The sequence below is a fragment of the Barbus barbus genome, assembly GCF_936440315.1.
Source record: "Barbus barbus genome assembly, chromosome: 47".
Classification (NCBI taxonomy): domain Eukaryota; kingdom Metazoa; phylum Chordata; class Actinopteri; order Cypriniformes; family Cyprinidae; genus Barbus; species Barbus barbus.
Genome location: NC_136725.1, coordinates 14,457,730 through 14,480,142, shown reverse-complemented (window position 1 = coordinate 14,480,142; position 22,413 = coordinate 14,457,730). Strand labels below are relative to the sequence as shown.

At 36.5% G+C, this 22,413-nt stretch overlaps 2 protein-coding genes across 2 annotated transcripts in view; one reads left to right on the top strand and one right to left on the bottom strand.

Annotated features, from left to right (window-relative positions):
• The window catches only part of LOC306865991 (putative flavin-containing monoamine oxidase A), a 43,024-nt gene extending 28,984 nt beyond the window's left edge, over window positions 1-14,040 (bottom strand). Inside the window, exons 1-7 of the mRNA XM_079410916.1 lie at window positions 13,692-14,040; window positions 13,502-13,589; window positions 11,635-11,815; window positions 11,194-11,308; window positions 10,954-11,111; window positions 9,248-9,337; window positions 1,317-1,401 (exon numbers count right to left, since the gene is read on the bottom strand). Coding sequence (XP_079267042.1) covers window positions 1,317-1,401; window positions 9,248-9,337; window positions 10,954-11,111; window positions 11,194-11,308; window positions 11,635-11,815; window positions 13,502-13,589; window positions 13,692-13,809 — 835 coding nt within the window. The 5' untranslated portion in view covers window positions 13,810-14,040. The remainder of the gene's footprint in view (window positions 1-1,316; window positions 1,402-9,247; window positions 9,338-10,953; window positions 11,112-11,193; window positions 11,309-11,634; window positions 11,816-13,501; window positions 13,590-13,691) is intronic.
• On the top strand, window positions 14,030-22,332 carry LOC306865993 (coxsackievirus and adenovirus receptor homolog). Its single transcript, XM_079410918.1, has 10 exons — window positions 14,030-15,167; window positions 15,452-15,512; window positions 16,428-16,547; window positions 16,667-16,761; window positions 17,522-17,691; window positions 17,811-18,015; window positions 18,670-18,822; window positions 21,537-21,659; window positions 21,738-21,876; window positions 22,002-22,332. Exons 2-10 carry the CDS (start codon window positions 15,493-15,495, stop codon window positions 22,165-22,167), a joined length of 1,191 nt encoding a protein of 396 aa, XP_079267044.1. The 5' UTR covers window positions 14,030-15,167; window positions 15,452-15,492; the 3' UTR covers window positions 22,168-22,332.
• Window positions 22,333-22,413: the final 81 nt, after the last annotated feature.

The window sequence follows — 22,413 nt, the reverse complement described above, 5'->3', positions numbered from 1 at the left end:
TCAGTTCCCAGAGCGGATCAGTTTGTACATCACAGAGAGAAGTAAAAAAAAAAAAGGAATTAAATAATTATTTAGTAATGATATATATACACATCATAATAATATGTTAATAACATGTTATAATAATAATAATACTTCATACTATTAACATGTAATAATACATACATTAATGTAAATCAACTATATTTAAGACATTTTCAGATCAAAACCCCCCAAGTAAAATTATGAACCTATAATATTAATATAATAATATTAATACTATAATAATATTATTACTTATATAATTAGTAATAATAAATATTAACGTTTACAAAATATTACAATAGTAGAACTATCTGGGGGGGGGGGGGGGGGGGTGAATTATTCAATTCAACCAACAAAAAACAAATCACAATTTTATTATTGTTCTCACCCTCTTGCAGTTCCCAGTATTCACTTATGTCATTCATAAAACAAACTAATCCTTTCACAGCTTTTCCATTCAGTTAAAGCAGATAAAATTCAAGCTCATAAAAAATATGAAAATGACTTGAATGTGAATATGAAATATGTGAAATATGAATATGACTTGTTTCTCTATATCCCATGTCTGATGAAGTTACTAGCTTTGTTCAAGTAATTGACTAAAAAAAGGTTATTCTCTGACTGTCATTACTCTCAAGTTTAATTTGCAAAACTTTTAAGAGATTGTTGGTGGGTTTTGTTTTGGGGTTTTTATTATCAAATGTCGGCATCAAATTGTATTTTATGAATTATTTTTCAAGCTAATTTTTAAAAATGTAAAAAAAAATTGTGCATTGTCTCATACGTAATATATACAATTATATGTGTGCAAATTGTATCATGCGTTCTGAATCCCAGTAAGACTGTTAAAAAAGTTTTCAGTTTTTTTAACAAGAGAAGACAAGCCAGAGGGTTGACTTCAAGCCACGCTGCCTTCATTATTTAATCGCTGAATGCATTTTGGACGGCTGTCTAATCTCAACAGTGTCTCCAGTTTTTAAGAGTTCCCGTCACCTGTCAGCTTGCCATCCTCGAATTCTGATTTAGAGCCAGAAGGACGATGGCAGTTCAGGCACTCTGCGTAATTCAGAGCTGTCCTTAGATCCGTCACATTAAAAGTGTCCTCGCCAGACTGCGCAGCACTATCTGTTAAACAAAACGTGGCAGCCAAACTTGCAGCCTGGATGGTGGTACTCCAGGAGGAAGTGCACAACAGGGGGCACATGATTGACTGCTGTTTTGGGGTCAGTTCGACAGACTGTTTTATACAAACCATGTGATTCACATAGACTCGTGTGTGTATGTGCACTAACCTGCCAAGTGAGAAGGACACGCAACAATGACAGCTTTACAAGTGACTGTGCCTGCCGAAGTTGTAACTTTTATATTCTCTGAATTCTGGAAGAGAAAAACAAATTAGAATTGATTAAAAAATTAAACCAGATAAAGGCTGCTATTGTGAGGTTGAAACTAACTAGAATAGCAACGACACTGACAATGGCCTGTTGTGAAGGAAACTGTAGTCAGTCAACACAATAAGAGAATTGTTACATGAACTTGTTCCCTAGGGAGAAATTCATGGAATTATGGATTGAACATGGCTTGACACAGTACACACACACACACACACACACACACAGATCTAGCACTGGTTAGGCATGTTGGCAATAATATGTCATAAAGCCTTCCCAAACAGATTGCACTACTGCCCGGACTGTGATATAAATGAATACTGGCGGTTACAGTATGTAGGACTCCCAAAGGTGCTACAGATAAAAATATGAGTGCTACCTCTAATAAAAAACTATTTATAAAGGAGACCAGCTACCAAATGTGAATCTATGGCCAAACCCCTGGGCAGGTTATCATTTGGGACATTCATGAACGTTATCCTGAGCTATTGGACGAGGGGGCATATTAAAGGGCACCAATTATGCAAAATTCAGTTTTACATGTTGTTTGAAGTAAATGTGTGTTGGCAGTGTGTGTACACAACCACCCTATATTGATAAATATTCACCACTGAATATTTACAAGGTTTGAGATAGGGGTGTGCCATATCATACCGTCCACGATAATACCGGTATACATTTTTACATGATAAAAAAGTGCCATATCGCGATATCCATGATATAGCGACGTGATGACGTATTTAGGCCTACTAGGGATGCACCGATTGTTTGGCAGCCAAAATTATTCGCCCGAAAATAAACAAAAAGCCCTAATAAATTGTACTGAACAATGACGTGACGCGATCAAATAGAGGCGCGCACTAATGTAGAAAACATGACGGCAGTGTGGAAGCATTTAAAACTGTCCAAGAAAGACACAAAAATCATTACAAGCACCAACAGCGAGAGACCGTTTAGTACTGCATCGCATGTCTCCGATGAGAAGAGGAAGGGGTGGTTGTTGCTGTATGATGATTAAAATCGCGAAATTGCCTTAAACAATTAAATTCACTGCAGAACGTTATGTTTTCTAGTACACACATGAATTGCATGTGTTCAAACAGCGCTGCAGGAGCTCGTGGCGCTGTCTCGTTAGCCAGGGTTCAAAGTCCAAACCGCAAGGGAAATCTGCGCTGAAACTGTGTTACTCGCCAGTTGCTCAATGCTCAGTAACACTTTTATGATTTTTTACAAGGCATGTGACTATGTGATGCATCTTCCCAAATTAGTAATGAGAATAATTTATAAATCTGCTGCTGTCAACAAAAAGAAGCACTGAGGTCTTCCTGCGGGTTTCCATCAACATAAAATCTCCATCAACATTCATAAATGTAAGTATTGTAATTTTACTTTTGTTCTGTTAAATAGAATTAAAAAGACAATATTATTACAACAGCTCTATTAATACATTTAGTATAACTTTCACACATAGTGTTCAAATTGGGATCTGTAATATTTAATATTTTCTAATGTTTTAAAATAATTCCCTTCTGCTCAGCAAAGCTGCATTTATTTGCATGAAGGGGGTCTCAAAAATGGTGGCCACAAAATATTATTTTACTAACTTATTAAGTTTAGGTTAAATTGTGCTGGTATTTTTTTATACCAAATTGTTGGTATAATCTCTGCTATAATGTTAAAAAAAATCAGTGTTAAATGAGTATATTTAAATAGTTTTTTTATAGGTGTACAATGTTTGAAAATTATTTATTCCATGTACTGTCCATTTCATTCATTTAACATTTAATAATGAAGGCATCCAAGTTATTTAGACATGTTTGAACTTTTTTTTTAAAGTAACACAGTACTTACTTTCCATGGTAATTGGTTATTTTTATAAATATCGTTATCGCAAATATTCTTGAAATATCATGATATAATTTTGAGGCTATATCGTCCATCCCTAGTTTGAGATATCTAGCAGTGTCTTGGAACAAACTTTTCACAGAATCCGTCAAATGTGGCGATACATTTTACAGGCCCTACCCACAACTGTTGATAGAAAGCAGAGACCTGAGTGAGCCACACATAATCCGCCATGTTTATCTTCATGCTAGAGCATTTAAGAGTAGCATTTAAAGGTGGGGTATGTAATTTTTCAAAAACGCTTTAGAAAACTGAGTCTGGGCTGAGTACCAAAACAAACTTGTAGCCAATCAGCAATAAGGGGCGTGTCTACACATGATATGGAGGAGAGCATACAGTGAACAGCCGAGCCGAGAGACAGAAAGACAGAGAAAGCGGATAACGTCTGCAGAATGATAAGGCAAGAAGTAGGACCCGTGTAAATATCGGATCAGCTTTCCAGTGCTGGAGAGAACTCAAGGAATGAGTCAAATGTTGAAAACCATTTGAATTTGTGTCAGTACGTCATAAATAGAACACGGCAGAAGTATTCTGTCAGGATTTGTAGAGCCGCGCAGCATCCAGTGTAGACAGCACCACTGATTATAATGACTTCTATAGTATTTTGTCGCGCCGCTCGCATCCGGTGTAGACGCGGTTTAACAATAGTTTTGCTTTGTTTCACTAATCGTTGCCTGGGTTGCGTATGTGTGGGGCGGAGCTATCAAAATAGGGGCGAGACCCTTTTGGGGTAGGGGCGTGTTTGTTTTGGTGATTTCAAATATCAACATTGGCTTCCGGAAATCGCTTACCCCACCTTTAAGTAAGAAATGTCTTCTTATTAAAGCCATAGAAGTTGTTCAGTCCAGAGCAGTAAGTGATTTTCAGTTTTTAATTTATTGTTTGGGTCATATTAACAGTGTAGACAGCAGTAAGTATTATATATTACGCTGTTGTCACTTAATACACAGATCTAATATAAACATGTGATTTATTTCCCAGTTGTTTACTTTCACAGACACAACCGACTGTGTTTTGTAACTTGTGTGTTTTTAACATAAACTTGTCTGTATGTGACACGTTACAGCCTCTTTCTGTTTGTGTGCTTCAGATGTGTGCTTTCAAAAAAACTGTGTATCAGAAGTTTAAACTGATATGGCTTCAAAACACGTGATTTCAGTGTGATAGACATGACAATCAAAACCAAACAGATGTTTTTTTGACAGAGTATTTGAGCTAAGGGCTGTAATGGCACAGCTCTATTCTGGAAAAGGCAGTGGGGAGCAGCAGCTCATTGGTATTTGAAGAGACATGCATGAAAACAGTGTGTTTCTGTTTCCACGCAAAATAGGCATTTTCAAAATGATATAGTAAATGATCTGTGGGGTATTTTGAGCTGAAACTTCAGAAACATTCTGGGGACACCTGAGACTTATATTACATCTTGTAAAATGGAGCATAATAGGTGCCCTTTAAACACATCTTTACCCTGCTGGGCCCCACATACATTCAGCATTTTACCTGGAAAATCAAAAAGATGGTTGACAGATTTTAGTGATGGATTTATTTATATAATGTAAAAAATATTTATTAATGTCAAGGTAAGATAAGAAATTAATTGTTTTATTTAGGAAAAGGACAAATAAAAAAAAAATTATCAAAAGGCTACAGTACAGTATGTAATAGTATGCTCACCTCGGCTAAATGTAGTTGCTCACATAACTACTCCTCTCCATGATCTTCACGATCATGGTCTTGCACCTCTACATCTATCAGACCTACTTCACCTGCCCAATTGATCTCTTGGATCATCTGAACTTTGGCTTATAGTCCGCTCCTAGAGTCTGAATCTTTTTGTATCATCGCTGCCAAGCACTGGCATTTGCTACTTCCCTCTCTTTGTAATTTATTCCAGCTTAAAATTTATTTTTTTATGTGTTTTCAATGAATTGTATTTGATCTTGTGGCGGAATATTATTAATATTCCCTGCAGTTGTGATATTGTATGCAACAGGTGGCTCTTCAAGGCTATCTGGGTTTACTTTCTGACAGGCTTATTCTTGTCTTTCAACTGAATATATAACCTTGAAGGAAAGTATCATATGAACCGTTAATGCAGGATTTGAAAATGTTTTACAAGGCATGAGGGCACAAATTTAGAAGAAAAAGTGACGCTTTCCTTGACAGTTCTCAAAAAGCGCTTTTTTTCCAACAACGCGTCATATTACATCACGAGAGGGAGTTGTGTGCTGCGCTCTGTTGGTATTCAGTGGGAGCGGGTGCGAGTCAGTGTGTTTTCGGTAGTTATTTTTATTTCAATTTATCATAGTCATGGTAAATGATTGTGTTTGTGGAGGTTGCACAAACTCCAGCCTGTCAGGAAATCAAGTCCACAGGTTTCCTAACAAGAAATAGGACGGTATCTTCCGGGCCTCGATGCGATTGTGCAGGTGAAGGGACTTCACTAATGCATCTGCTTTGAGAAAACACAGTGGTGTGTAACTTAGCAATCACTTCATACCGGAAGATTATCATCCCGGCGATATGATGCAGTTCAACATGGGATACCGAAGCAAGAAGCGAGTGAGACTCCGAGCTGGTGCGGTTCCTTCGGTGCACACAGCAACTTCAACGGGTCTCGGTCATCCTGTGTTCGGCCGCCGGCGGGAGACATGATTTTCACGGATCCGACAGAGATGCTGCTCCACGAAAATGTCAACTGTGCACCGTAAAGCTTGTGTAAGTCTTGTTTTTTTTAACATTTGCTAACTACCAAATCAGTGAACATAATTATTTAAATAATGAGACACAACGAAATGTAGATAAGTTGTTGTAAAGCACTGCAGCTAGCTTGTAAGCATTAGCAATATCGTTATATTTTTTTTAAAACCGTGTAAAAACATTATCATATGAGAAGGCATAGCTTGTAAGTTAACCTCAGTTTGCTAATATTATAACCATCAAGTCAAGTGACAGCTTAGTAACATTGTTTGCACAGCTAATTGGTCATTTTTTTTGTCATGTTGTGTGTTTATAAGGCTTTGGGAGTGTGAAGATCTGAATCAGTGGAGGCCAGCTGTTATGAATCACCTCTACTGGACTGCAGCTTCCACTCCTAATGGAGACACAGATGTGATGGAGGCCAAGTGGAAAAGCACTGTCAGCAGTGAATGTGATCCTTCGGATGAGACGTTAAACCAAGGTCCTGACTCTCTGTGGTCATTAAAAATCCCAGGATGTCCTTCGAGTAGGGATGTAACCCCGGCATCCTGACCAAATTTCCCCATTGGCCTCTGACCATCATGGCCTCCTAATCATCCCTATACACTGATTGGCCTCATCACTTTGTCTCATCTCCACCAATAAGCTGGTGTGTGGTGGGCGTTCTGGCGCAATATGGCTGCCGTCGCATCATCCAGGTGGATGCTGCACATTGGTGGTGGTTGAGGAGATTCCCCCCCTTCTATGTAAAGCGCTTTGAGTACCCAGAAAAGCGCTATATAAATGTAGCAAATTAATTAAACTTGTGTTTGCTTCTCCCAGCATATGCCGTCTGAGAGAGGAATACTGCAGGTCACCACAGGCTCCATGAGAACACAGTCATGTTATGTCCACTACACCTGCTCCTCTTTCCAGATCCCTCCAGTCAGAGGATCAACAAGATGAGGCTGTTGGTGTATATCTAGCACCACATTCACGATTTAACACACTTTAACAACACATTAGTGTGATACCCACACATTAATGATTGTTAAATGTTTTTAAATGGGTCAGATTGTATATTTTTCTTACAGTAGTATATGTTTGGAATATCTATATCTATATATATTTTGATAATTAACAGTTGCAATGTTGTGTTTTGAGTTGGGTATTCATAGTGCTATGAAATAATATTTGTTATAATTTCGTGCATTTCCCACACAAACACTTAATGAAACAAAAACGTGTATCTCTCTCCCTCTCTCTCTCTACTGCGGTGATGAGAAACCACTATAATATGTAACGTTACTGTCAGATATTAACGAGCGCGACATACTTGATCAACGCTTGTTAGTTTATGTTACTGGGAAGTATCAATACTCATAGATGAACAATACTAGCTTTGCTATTGCCTGACTACATATCGTTAGCTAACATGTGTATATCTGTAAGCTAACACTGGTCTCTCAGCAAGACTGCCCTGTTCTCCTCGCACATCAACTCAATTTGTCTCCTCTGATCGTTGTTCTGTCAAATCCTGGCCCGTCCTGCTCTCTTGGCCGCATAGCAGGCTCATAATTTTATCTGTGGTACATCATACAGTGTAAATAAACATTTAAAATTTCCTCAGTGTCCGAAATGTCATTGGGATCCATTGTTTTCCTATGGTTAAAATGGACCGCTCTCCCTCTCGTTACGTCACTTCCGGTTTTGGCGGTTTTCAGATGCGCAAGTAAAAATCTCTCACAAAAACGTCTCCAGAAAATCTAGTTCCTACAATACTTTTCTATACATCGATTCACTGGAGTCTCTAACCTGGAATACGCCCTTTAATATAAACTTTTTCACTAAAACTGTTTACCTGGGTGCTGCCACCGTTACAATCTTTGTGTGTGTATTTTGTTAAGCTGTACGTTTTTTTAACGCTCTACCTTTGTTAAGCGACCTTGCTGCACTTACACGTTTTTTATTGCTTAAATTGAGAGATAGTAAGAGACGTTTATAATGTTACAAAAGATTTCTATTTCAAATAAATGCTGTTCTATTGTACTTTCTATACATCAAAGAATCCTGAAAAATATGCATCATAGTTTCTACAAAAATATTGAGCTGTCTTCAACACTGAGCAATGTTTCTAGAACACCAAATCAGTATATTAAAATGACTTCTGAAGGATCATGTGGCACTGACTGGGGTAATGGCTGCTAAAACATTTATAAAAAAAAACTTATTTTAAATTGTAATAATATTTCACAATAAAATATATGCAAATAAATGCAGCCTTGATGAGCATAAGAGACTACTTTCAAAAATATATAAAATTAAAAAATTAAAATATATTTTTTTAATTTTATATATTTTTGAAAGTAGTCTCTTATGCTCATCAAAGCTGCATTTATTTGCATATATTTTATTTGCATATATTTTATTGTGAAACGTATAACTTATAATCATTTTTTTGCTTGCCTAAAGGTGCTGAATGTGGTGTAAGCCATTTAATTTAATTCAATTTCAATTGATTTGTTCATTTTCTGACTGGCTTAAAACAAAAACACTGGCTCTACAAACAGCAAAAACTCAGTTCCTGAGACAACTGATTTCTCAGAGGACCTTTGTCAGGTAATTCTTATTTTACACATACAATATTTTGCAAAAAGAAATTGCACACAGTGACTTCAAATAGACGTTCCCTCATATTTATATTTGACATTTATAATATAATCAATTATTCAATTACGCAAAAGTATTTTGCCTTTTACAACATATCGAGAGATGTGGGGTTACACGTGTTGCCTATTTATTTATTTGATATAAGTCAATGAGTTCATGTGGATAAACAGTTGGGGTAAGTAAAACTTTCTACTCAGGCATGTCGATGTAACACCATTAAGATGGCTAATGGATTTTACCTCTCTATGTGAGAAAGCAACATTATAGGTTAATTCCCCGATGTGAGGCTTTCAAAAGATTTTGTGTCACCAATCCTCAAATGAGAGCGATCGAATGGAGTGGATTTGATTTAGCTTATCTAAATATTTTAGTCATGACAAGCACTTCGGCATACCATAATGTATAATACAGAAATGGAAAGGAAGAGGCAGTGCAAAACAAGCGAAAAGCACACAGCGGGACCCAAGTCTTGGTTTCCGAATAGTATCTTGTTTAAAGGAAAGGAACTTATCACTCGCACCGCTGGTGGAGAAATGCTCGTTATCTCTGTGTCAACCTCGTGCTGATGGAGTCGTTACCTGACGTATGGTCGTTACGGCGGTGCCCAGCCGAACCCGTTCTTCGCCGATCTGCTCCACCAGCTTCTCTGACAGCTGCTGAGTGCCTCCCTGTGGAGAGAGATGGCCAATCACACTGAGCTCACCCACAGCTGCTGTTCTCAACACATGAAAAACTCCATAACTCCTCCTTGCAGATGTCTGTGTTGTGGCACGATGCCCCACTGGGCTTCTTCTCTGCCACAGTGATTGTGAAATTACTTTTAAAATATCTGGTGTAAAAAAAAGTATCATGCCATGGTGATAGATCTGTGTTGTGAGACTGCATTGCCTGTGTGCCAAAAATGCCTTGTAATAATACGCAGTGCTCAAAGGGTAGATCTAATCTGGTGGAGAGATAAACAAGACTGACAGTGCTGACAGAAAGTAGGTAAAAGAGGAAAAGAAGATAAAAGCTGTTCGAAATGAGCTGCTTTTCACCCTTTCCCCTAAATCAGCTGCTGATATCTGATGCTTTTGATAAGTTCCAAGTTGGCCCACATTACACAGCCACGTTGGGAGGTTTTTTCAATGATGATATTTAATTTAATATTTATTTATAGATATTTTTGTTAAAACTTGATATTATTATTATTTATTTATGTATTTATGTTTATTAATCTTTTGTTATTTATAAAATCTTTCATTATTTTATGCCAACATCTCATATATTTTCATTATTTATTTGTATTGTTATACTAATTGTTTTGTTATTTGTGCATTTTTTATTACGATTTCTATTTATTTTTTATTAATCATTTTGCTCTTTATACAATATTTGTATTATTTATTAGTATAATTTTTATTAATTGTTTTGTTATTTCTACAATATTTGTATTATTTATTTGTATTTATATTTTTTATTTATCTTTTTGTTAGTTCTACGGTATTTTTGTTATTTATTTGTATTTTTTAATAATATTTTTTTATATTTGTATCATTGAATTATGTTTCTTTATATTATTATCAAAAAATTATTAAAACTGGGGGGGTGCTCACATAGAAGCCCATTTCTGGCACAAACTAAAAATAAAAAACTAATTTGGAAATTTTTAGCTCACAATTCTGACTCCCCCCCCCCCCCCCCCCCCCCCCCCAAAATTGCAGGATACGTTTATGCCCATATATAGGTATGTCTAAAGGGACATATTTAGCAAAATCCAATCCCTGCTAAATACACATATATTTATCTTAATTTTATTTAATCATTTTAATTTGAGAGAGGAGATAAATACTTTCCCTTTCTTTACATTTTATACTATATTAACTGCTTAAAACTTAAATCTTTTGCGTGCACTGGCTCTTTCTACATTTTTGCAGGCCTTTTTTACAAAGCCAGTTGAATTGATCTTTATAATTTTTTTATTAAAGTGATAATTCTCTTTTTATTAAAGTGATAATTCTCAAAAATATGAATTGTATTTTCTTTCATTTTTTCTAACCCATATTCTGATGTGTGTTCTTTATTGGAACGCACAAAAAAAATCTTTATTAAACTTATTTTCCATACATTAGTCCATAATAACCACAGCTGAAAATCACCTTAAAAGGATTTTTTAAAAAGCCCCATTAAGATAAAAATCCATAAACACACAGGCTAACATTCTTTTGTAATACTTGGTTTTAATACTTTTTGTATATCTCAGTCACTCTCTGAGTCATTTATCCACCTTATCTCTCTCCCTCACCTTGACCCTGAACTCCTGACCCGAGCCAGGCGTGGTCTCCAGGAGTCGTAGGGTGCCCCCTGCTGCAGCGGAGTACATCAGAAAGAACAGGAAGGAGACCTGAGACGCTTCCAAGCCAAACACAATACGGCTACACAAGGCCAGCTCCTCTTTTACCTCTATAGGACACACAGATAGATAAGTATCGACACAATGAGCTACTTTGCTTAATGCAATGAACGGAAAATGCAGAATGCTCACGTGTGGTCCAGATATGTTTTTCCATGAAGGTGTGAAGCGTCATGCCATCATAAAGCTCGGCATTAGGAGAACTCATTGGGTCTTCAACTGATATGGTCTGAGTAAGATGGTCAATCTAGGCGATATACACATTTCTCATCTTATGGTTAAGCTTGAAACCAGCATGATGTCAAAAATGACCTCAATATATTGGAGAAACCCATTAATCCACTCTTAGAAATAGCAGTTAAAAAGGTTTCACACATCTATACAGATCTACAAGACCTATTGTGGCTGAACGTGCAAGGTAAATATGCATCTTAGATACGATATGGAACCTGAAGTCTTCATCCATTAAGATATGAAATGATGGCTATTAGTCACATTGTAGCACGCAATAAAAAATAATTATTCTATTGTGGACCGGCACTTTGTCAGATGAGATGGTGCTGTTTCTCATACCCGGTGCAGAATCTGGGTGAAGTCCAGCAGGGTGAGCGGGGAGTATGACGGCATGCTAGTGGTGTACGTTTTGATTTTGGCATGCGGACCACCCACGTGATGCACCTTCTTGCCCTTGGTGTATTGTGGAAAGACCTCCAGACCAAGCTCTCGAATAAGCTCCATGACATGGGTCTGCGAGCTACAGGATGTGAAAATCAAATAAATTACCAGTAAGCGTGTTTCTGCACACATTCGTACATCTAAAGGCAGCTAGACGCCTGCTACAAATTGACTTTGTGTAAGTTGATGAAAAGTCTGCTTAAAGCGAAGGCTTTCACAGCCCCAGGCAACGGCCGTTTATTGATCTCGGTGGACGCTGAGAGTAGCTTGGGGTATTTTTCTTATAGTTCAGGTAGTGGATTACAGCAATACACATCTCGCTTGAAAACACATTTTTGATCCTTGTAGGCTTGAACATGCTTTTGGGATGTTCCAATTATCACACCTCAAAAACAAGCAAGTTGGGGCTAGTTGTCACAAACACTATATTTCAGTAAGGTTTTGGTTCAGAAGGCCAGCTTCACAAATGTGTGTTGTTTCCTGTTAAATAAAATAAAATAAAAATCTGATCCTTCAGCCTAGAATTAAAGATATAGTTTTAGTTTTACAGAGCTTTCTGACCCTGCATAGACAGCAATGCAGCTGACACATTCAAGGCCCAGCAAGGTAGTAAAGACATTGATAAAATAGTCCATTTGACTTCATTGGTTCAACTATAATGTTATGAAGCTAGGAGAATACTTTTTGTATGCAAAGAAAACACAAATATGACTTTATTCAACAGTTTTTTACCTTTCTAGGCGTGATAGTTGTGTTGCTGTCTATGAATGAAAGTCTTATGAGTTTGGAACGACATGAATGTGAGTAATTAATGACAGAATTTGAATTTTTGGGTGAACTATACTACACAATATGATCAAGCTGTAAATGACGGCTAAAAAGTGAACAACACAATATAACAACACTGACATAAAATTCAGGCAAGAGTAAGCTTTAGAATAAAGCTAGACTAAAAGGTTGAACAAAGGTATTTTGGTAACTCTACAATAAGGTTCCATATGTTAACTACAGTAATAATTAAAATAACTACAATTATAACTACAGTAATAATTAAAATAACTTATTATAATATACCTACTCATTTATTATCTTAATGTTATTTTCAACATTTTGAATAGAATAGAACAAAATAATACTCAATTAAATTCAGCTGCTTAATAATGTTCTTAAAATATAGGCTAATTGCCATGCTGTTATGACTTCTTTGGAATGGAAATATAGGCTAAGTATTACTTCCAACTCATATAATTAGCAGAATCTAGAAAATAATAGTAAAACGTAAAAGCTGGGTGCTGCAGAAAGTGTTTCTCAAGGCATTGGAAATAATAACGCCCACAACTTCCCTCATTTGACTTTTCCCAGGTTTTAATTTCGGACCTGGTTTGGGGTCACTCAACTCTTTTAGCCCAATCAAGCCTCTTACATCCATTTTTCATGCCGTTTGTCTTATGCTGAAATTCTCGTTTTGGACCTTGGACAGGGAAACACACTGTCTGGACAGATGGCCAGTCCATCACAGAGACAACATACACAAGCATACCTAAAGACAATTTAATGTCTCCAATTCAGCTATCATGTCTTTGGACTAGCACCAGAAGGAAACCCAAAGCAAAACGTGGAGAACATGCATGAAATTTATTTTTTGTTATCTGGCGTAAGAAATAGTATTGTGAAGAAAAAGACAAGAGTCTAAAAGTGTGTCTCAACTCTGCATAAAGTGGCATTCATTGAAACATGCAATAACAATAACTAATGAAATGCTTACCTGGACACCCACTGTCCCCCCATGTCCCACTGGTCAACTCCATTCGCAGCTGGCAGGTCTTTACTTGCAGTTCGTCCTCCGACACGGTCTGTGTTGCAGCAAATAAGGAGAGAGAGAAAAAATACTTTTTGTATAGCTGTGCAAGCGGACCTATATAGCTCATTAATAAGGATATCTTCCTGCGACGCACCTCTGGCCTCCAGAACCAAGACGTTGAGTTGCGGGTTTCTCTTCTGCAGCCTGCGAGCCGCGCTGAGACCGGACAGGCCCGCGCCGACCACAACCACGTCAAACTGATCCTCACTCATTCCTGCAGCGGCTAGAGCAAACAGCGCGGTCAGATCTGTTGCACAGGCGAATACAACTCCTCGAATGTCCTTGCAGAGAAACTGCAAAGCCAAGAAAGTTGAAAGTTCGGCTTTATTACGCACACTTGTTGCTGGCCATGTAAAGTACGCACTTGGCACTTCGCCCTGATAAAGCGGATCGTTGGGGGACACCGGAAGGCAGCTACCTACTCAGACCTCCCACTTCTGATTAGGTTATGGGTGCCCAAAAAGTGTTAAGTATTATATAAAACCCCACGAAAGATATGAATGAAAAGATATGAAAAAAATGACTTGTATTAGACAACAAAATGTCAAACCAAATGGCAATTACAAACAATGTAAACATAAATGTGTATTTAAACAGAAAATAAAAGTAAATATTAAGAAAATTATGAAAAACAAAAGATTTTGCATTTACAAAAATATGAAAATATTGTTTTGTCCAACAGAAACTGTAACCGTCAGAAAAAAAGGGATTTTTTGATCACTTTCAAATATATTTGTCAAGTTAAATAATATTTAGAGTCTAATATTTTGAAAAAAAAAATTGCAGGAAGATTTATGCAAGAAAACATGTTTAGGTTACCTGCACAATAAAATGCATAGTAGATTGTGAAGCAAAAGTTGTGATCTCATGTTCATATGTGCTACTGTGAAAACATAATTATTCAAAATTCTTATATTTTCACTATAGGCTATGCAGTTTTAACTATGAACAGCCTGCTAACCTTTGACCCAAACAGTGTTATTTTGTTTATTTATATTTTTTAGGAAACATTTCTTTTCCCAGCAGTCTTAGTGAACTGCATAATTGCCATCTGTTAACGATTTGAATCTCACACCTGAAGCCAAAGTTGCCATAGCAGCTGCTAAATGTCCTAAATGTATGTCTTTTTCATGATCTTCTCATTAGATTTTTAAAAAGCTAGTGCATTTCTTAAAGATAAGGTTGCAGTGGCCTATTTATTGCGGCATGAGGAAGCCTCACTGTTCTTTGTAAAGGAAGCACCTTTAGATGAACTTTCACTGCATGTTAGCTTGGTAAAAATGCACTGTGCGTTGCAAGAAAAAAACTCTATTTATCGTCAATAAACTTAATTGCATTAAACAATTGCCCTTCATGTTGATATACTGAAACCTTCCAATAATATATTATTCTGTCCTTTGTTTTTCTGAGTGGAGTAACCAGTTGTCACCTGAGACCAGTCTCTGTGGACCACATCACCATGGCACCACCTTCACTTGATACCAGAGGAGACTTGTTGTCTCACAGTGGAGCCATTCAGAAGGTGACGTGCATGAAGACTAAAGCAGAGAGATGAACTGGCCCTCCATGTGTAAGTCTCCATGTATAATTGCAGAAATATCTGTGTTTTTTATGGCCTATTTTCTAGCTCAGATAAACGTTTGCACACAGAGGAACCTGTTGTTCCGGTCGATCAGCATGAGCAGCCAAAATGTTTCTTCTTGTGTTGTATAATGTATGGTACAGGATAGATTTCGCTGAATAATGAGGGTACAGGCTCTCAAAATAGTGTAGGAGGAAGAATAGAGTGTGTTACAAAAAAAAGCAACATGTCCGTTACAAAAAAAAGCAACATGTCCTTTTTTCTCACCACAGGGAAGTAGATAAGAAACTTTTCGCTTTGTGATTGTGGAAAAATGTCTTCGGGTAACAACAGGTACGGTTTGACTTTTGCTGTAGAATAAAAATTTTCCTGGATTTGTGTCCTATTTTTGCTTTTTATATGTAAGATACATGTATATTACCATTGAAGTGATTTAAAACAAGCTGTAATGTTTTGCTAAGGTATCCAAAAGTTATCTGAACATTTAAAATTTCTTTTTTTTTTTTTTTTTCCAGTCATTTTGACCCAGAGAGGATATTCTTTTCCCCAAAAATGCTAGTTAATTTTATCACATTGGACTAAAATCTTCTAACTTTGTTCACACAGTATAACAACTTGCTAAAATTTGATCATTTTGGGTATTTCAATAACATATCAGTAACTTTTTTGGGATTTGTTTACCAACTCAGATCAATGAGGCCTACAACCAATCAGCTCCAAAAGGAAATACAAAACCTGTGCTAATTGAAATAAAACAAGTTGACAAAAAGATTGAATCTGAGATTTAGTGATAATATAGCATTTTTAAAAGCAGGTTTTAAAAGTTTAATTTTTGACTGGGAACACCAAATTAGGTTAAGAATTTTTTGGTAAAGGACATTCCATTTTATCATTTTGCAAACAATATGGGAACGTTGCTTTTGAATGGTCATTCTGAACATTCTAAAATTAGTAATATTTAAAAAAAAATATTAGGTGAATGGCCAACAAAAATGTTCCAGAAAAAAAATAAACCTTCTGTAAGCAATACATTATTAAAGACCAGATAACTTTGAACAAATATTCTAACAAACATTATTGGAAGAATGTTTCCTCATATCTTTGAGAGAACCTTGCCAGTAAGTTTTGAAAGCATTCCATGTAAGGTTTCATTTGAGATAAGTAAACAAACCATACTTTATAGTCATTTTGTGAAAATTCAGTATAAAGTGAATTATTGGTGTAAAATATATATCCTTCGTTTTGCAGTCTCTTTTCATTTCTAGGCTCAAGCGTTTGTCTTAAAAACTTTAGTCAGCTGAATGGGAGAAAGTGGCACAAAGAAAGGTGTCCAAACAGGAATGTGCAAAAACGCTGCTGCAACACAAGGTACTGTGTGTTCATAATATGGTACCCAGCAAAACATGCTCGTTATCTTCCTCACAGCCACTTTCAGTCATGTTCTTCTTCTTTAGCTTTTGCTGTCTTTTTGCTTTCATCTTTCACAGATGTCTGAAATGGCCTTGTCTTACTCTTACAAGTTTGTCCCCGTCGTCCTCATTTATGATATTGACTGTGCTCGCCATGCTTTTTCTGGAAGCAAGTAAGTTTCTTCGCAAATCAACACTTGATGTACTTTGAAACTTGAATTCCAACACATTCTAGACCAGGTTAATTTGACATTCTGCTCACAACACAGCAAAAGTTCCTCAATTAGGCCTGAAAGTTTTCCTTCATCCGATTCATGGATGTATGATGGGATTTATTCACAAGCATTTGGACCAAATCCAGATATTAGTCATTTGGAGAGTTTCATTATATGAGCTCATATGAATCATTCATGAGTGAGCACCAGGACAGACTGTCAGCATGAAACCAGGAATATGAGAAATTTTGGAATTACAGACTAATTTAAAATGATCATCCTTGGACTTTGAATGGACATAGAATAAAACTGACCTAGAAAGGACAGAACAATTTGAAGACTATAGCTATGCTTATAAATTATTTCGGGTTTGAAGCTTCAATATATCACATTTAAAAGAAAATTATCTGTAAACTGCATTTACAGTTACAGTTTGAAGATGTTTGTAGTCCATTGGTAATTCATAAAAAAGACAGCTGGCATTTTCAAGCCATGGATTTCCTCTGAAATCTTCTTTTTTTTTTAGAATAGCAGTTTTCAATTAATGTGTAATGAAGTCTGTGCTTAAAGTTACTTTTAAAAAAAAAATCTCATTCAAAATAAATGATATTGATTAGCCTTGCAGGTTGGCATATAAACTGACGTCATGACTGACCAGCTCTTTCAACAGAGAATTTTGCAGATAGATGCACATGAATCTTTTCCCATACTTTTGCAGATGTGACAGCAGCAATGAAAGTGACCTCTAGTGGGCCACAAACTATTCAGATGGCTCAAGGGGATCCGGTTACTCTAGACTGCACCTACATGTCAAGTCAAGCAGACATCGGCGAGCTTGACATCGAGTGGTCAGTTGTCAGCCCAGACACCACAAAAAAAGACCAGATGGTGTGTAAGGCGATCTGTCACTTCTTCCTATCCTTGAAATAAATGACAAACTAGTCTCCCTAGGCACTGTTTTGAACAGTCTCATTGATGCTTTAATATTTCAATATTTTGTCCATTAGATCATATCATACACAGGTGGACGGAAATACACCCATGGTGACTCTGATATTATGAAAGGAGTGGACTTCACAGCTACAGACCCTTCCCAGGGAGATGCATCTCTATCGATCGCCTCGCTGACTGCCAGTCATGCTGGAACGTATCAGTGCAAAGTCAAAAAGGCACCTGGAGTGGACAGCCGGAAAATATCACTGATTGTGATGGGTAATGTCACAGATACCCAGTCTTTTTATCATCCTTATTTTGCAACATGGAAGTAAGATATTTTGTGTGAATGTGTGAGACTCTGATTCATTAGCCACTACAGGTAAATACTTAATAACAAATACAGAATAATGCAGTGAAGTAAATGGTAAAACTGGTAAAATGGTCAAATAATATGATAATAAACAGAATTTCCATGAGGGATCTTTAAATGTCCTTCAAATTATGATATGGAAATACTTTCCTCTTTCCCAGTTTAATGTGCAAAGACAACATTTAAGTATACCAGTATAAATGTTTAAGAATCCTGACCAGCCCTACATGGCAACAAAGAAGCTCAACCAATGGTGTGTGTTTGGGGGCGGGGCTATCAGTTCATTCGACCAATAGAAACGGAAATTACTTGAGGCAAACTCAGAGCCATTGAAAAAGGCCAAACAGTTTGAAAATGATTTTTCCTCTGAAAGGTTTATTTTAAAGAGAGGTCCTTGAAGATAATAGCTGTGTACCACTTCTTAGAACGCATTGAATTTGTGTGGGTGAATTATAACAGTTGTTTGACTCTCTTTGTGGCAGTGAGGCCACCTGTGCTGAAGCATTGAGTTGATTGTGATTGCAAGATTTTTTTTTGCTTTTTGCTTTTCTTTATGGCAGTGAGGCCATCTGTGCCGAAGTGTTGGGTTGACGGTGGTGAAGCTGTGGGTGAACCAGCATCTCTCCGCTGCAGGTCAGATGAAGGCACCGCACCTCTGCTGTATTCATGGAAGAGAAAGAGTGGAGAGCCTATTCCTCCAGATGCCATTCAGAGTAAGTCCTACCTCTGCTGGTAAAGTGTCGTAATGACATGCTTCTTCTCCAGTTATTCTCTATTGATATCTAAATTACGGCTTTTGCAGAAGAATGCTGAGCCTATGATACAATACAGGTGCATCTCAAAAAATTTGAATATTGTGAAAAGGTTTTTTTTTTTTTTTTGTAACTTATTTCAAAATTAAACTTTCATATATTCTAGATTCAGTACATGTAAAATAAAACATTTCAAAAGTTTTTTTGTTTTAATTTTGATGATTAGAGCTTACAGCTCATGAAAGTCAAAAATCCAGTATCTCAAAATATTAGAATATTTACATTTGAGATTCATTAAATTACCATCCCTACAGTATACATTCCTGGAATCACTTGTTCTTTGAAACCACAATAATGGAGAAGACTGCTGACTTGTCCAGAAGACAATCATTGACACACTCCACAAAGACGGTAATTCACAGAGGGTCACTACTGAAAGGGGTTTAACTTTTAAATGAAAAGTTTACTGGAAGGAATAAATTGGGTAGGAAAAGGTGCACAAGCAACAGGAATGACCGCAAGCTTGAGAATACTGTCAAGCAAAGCCGATTCAAACACTTGGGAGAGATTCACAAGGAGTGGACTGAAGCTGGAGTCAGTGCATCAAGAGTCACCACGCTCAGACATCTTCAGGAAATGGGCTACCAAGCTACTTCTGAAACAGAAACAACGTCAGAAGCGTCTTACCTGGGCTAAGGAGAAATAGAACTGGACTGTTGCTCAGTAGTCCAAAGTCCTCTTTTCAGATAAAAGTAAATTTTGCATTTCATTTAGAAATCAAGGTCTGGAGGAGGAAGAGTGGAGAGGCACAGAATCCAAGCTGCTTGAAGTCAGTGATGATTTGGGGTGCCGTGACGTCTGCTGGTGTTGGTTCATTGTGTTTTATCAATTCCAAAGCCAATGCAGCTGTCTACCAGGAGATTTTGGAGCACTTTATGCTTCCATCTGCTGACAAGCTTTATGGAGATGCTGATTTCCTTTTCCAGCAGGACTTTAGTACCTGCCCACAGTGCCAAAACCACTTCCAAGTGGTTTGCTGACCATGATATTACTGTGCTTGATTGACCAGCCAACTCGCCTGACCTGAACCCCATAGAGAATCTATGGGGTATTGTCAAGGGGAAGATAAGTAACATCCGACCAAACAATACAGACGAGCTGAAGGCCGCTATCAAAGCAAACTGGGCTTCAATAACGCTTCAGCAGTGCCACATGCTGATCGCCTCCATGCCATGCCGCACTGAAGCAGTAATTCGTGCAAAAGGAGCCCCAACCAAGTATTGGCTGCATAATTAAACCTACTTTGGAGATCTTGAGCATTTCTGTTTTGTAAATCATTTTTTTATTCAGCTTTGAGAATATATTCTAAATTTTTGAGATACTGAATTTTTTATTTTCCTAAGCTGTAAGTCGTAACATCAGAATTAAAACAAATTCTTGCAATATTTCAGTTTGTGTGCTATGAATCTAGAATATGAGAAAGTTTGCTTTTGTTTTTATTAAATTGCAAAAATACATTTTCCATGATATTCAATTTTTTTGAGATGCACCTGCATATCATGCATTCAATAACAATTTATTTGATTTATGTCTAGTGGAGAAAAATATTTAAAATGCATTGAAATGACCGAATTAACCTAGTTAATTAGTACCTAATTAAAATAAAATAAGCAAACAAAAACAAATAAAAAATTATAAATCTAATTTGTTTAATAAAACATTTATGTCATTTAAGTCATATATTGTTTTTACATGGTGGAATTGATTAATTGTCATTGAAGCTCAGCAAGGATTAAATAAGTTATGTATAATTGTATATAGACAGTGTACAATAATATGTTTCTGTTCGGATTTATATTTCATAAGAAAGTAAAAACTAAGATGTCATTTAGAAAATTAGCAAACACTTTCATAATTTCATATATTAATAGTGAATTACACAATTACAGTCACCTGTGTTACAGTTACTCTGGGTCAATTAGTTTTGACATTAATTAGAGTAATATAATGAAGAGTTCTGAGTGCTGTTTGAAATTTTCATCTAAAATTTGCATTTTTCTCAGGCTCCTATGTTTATGTTCAGTTATTTTACTTTAATAGCAGTGAAAACAACCTATTCATTGCCATTAAAGTGAAATTACTGAACCTACACATAGGAGCCTGATACAAATGCTCATTTAAGAAGAAAATTTCATATGGCACTTAGAGGCTTTTGCATCTGAACTCTTCATATATACCAAAGGGGTGTTTTGCCAAGTAAAAAAAAAAAAAAATTAAATTTATAATATCCTGCACTATTTTAATTTTGTGACAAAATGAGAGCTTTGTACAGATGGTTAGATGTTCATTCTCAAATCATGCTGGAGAACATGATCATCAGGATTTGCAGAAAGTTAATGCACTTGAGCTGGTATCATTCAAGCAAAATGAAACATAAATATGTCTAAATTCTGAAATTACTTTTTTTCAAAACTCATATTTTACTGATGTTGTTACTCAAATAATATGAAATATAATAAAGCATATTAAACTGTCACAGGTGATCGATATGCATTCAAATAAAATTTCTACATATGAGAAAAAGAAAGATATATAAAACATTATATATTTATGGACAATTGACGTTTTTAAATTATTTAAATAAAAGTTGTTGTTTTTTTTCTCCATTCATTTAGATTCAGTCACAGGAGAACTTCTGATCAGTAATCACTCTGTAAGCCACTCCGGTGTCTATTCCTGTGAAGTTTCCAATGCTGTTGGGAAAGAGAGCTGTCGGCTTAACCTTCAAGCTGTGAAGCGTAAGTGAAGCATATAGACACACTCCGGTGATGTTATGCTAACTGATTTCTCATCATCGTTTTCTTAATCTTCCACAGCTCCTAACAGAGCAGGGGTCATCACAGGAACCGTTGTTGGATGTTTACTGCTCATCATGATCGTTCTGATCATTATATGGCTTCTCATCTTCAAATGTAACTGGAATCGACATGAGAAAGAGTTCTCCAATGACATTAGGTGATATCAACCCCTCCATTTTTCTTTATGAATCCATCCATTTCCTTCAATTATGTGAAGTTTGATGATGATAATGAGACTCTATCTGGCTCTGATGTCTTTTTATTTTCTGTCTGTCCTTGAAGAGAGGATGCTCCCGCACCTGAGAGTCGCCCCACCAGCCGAATCTCCAGCTTCCGTTCAGGTGTGGCCTACAGCCAGGTGGGCCAAACCCAAAATGAGCATCCACCCTCCACTAACACCAGCTACAGCACTGCAAAATATGACAGCAGGTTTGGTTATGCTGTATGAGAGACTAGTCATACTTGTATTATAGATTGTCATTGGTTTGCAGTTTATGACCTTTTATTGGATTTGATCATGTTGTAAGATACAAAATCGAATAAAAATGTTGTGTAATGTAATTGTGTAACATTCAATGTAATTATACAGTAGGTGTAATATGAGAGAAGGATACATTATGTCTCGGATTATTAATGCACAATCAATACTCTTATCAAAACTCTTATCAAGACCTAAATTCAATATTTGTGTGTG

Excerpts from the sequence above, each read along its gene's own strand:
- LOC306865993 (XM_079410918.1), top strand. The coding sequence starts at position 15,493 with ATGTCTTCGGGTAACAACAG. Across the intron at positions 16,762-17,521 it reads CATGCTTTTTCTGGAAGCAA|ATGTGACAGCAGCAATGAAA; the intron begins GTAAGTTTCTTC and ends ATACTTTTGCAG. Across the intron at positions 18,016-18,669 it reads AATATCACTGATTGTGATGG|TGAGGCCATCTGTGCCGAAG; the intron begins GTAATGTCACAG and ends TCTTTATGGCAG.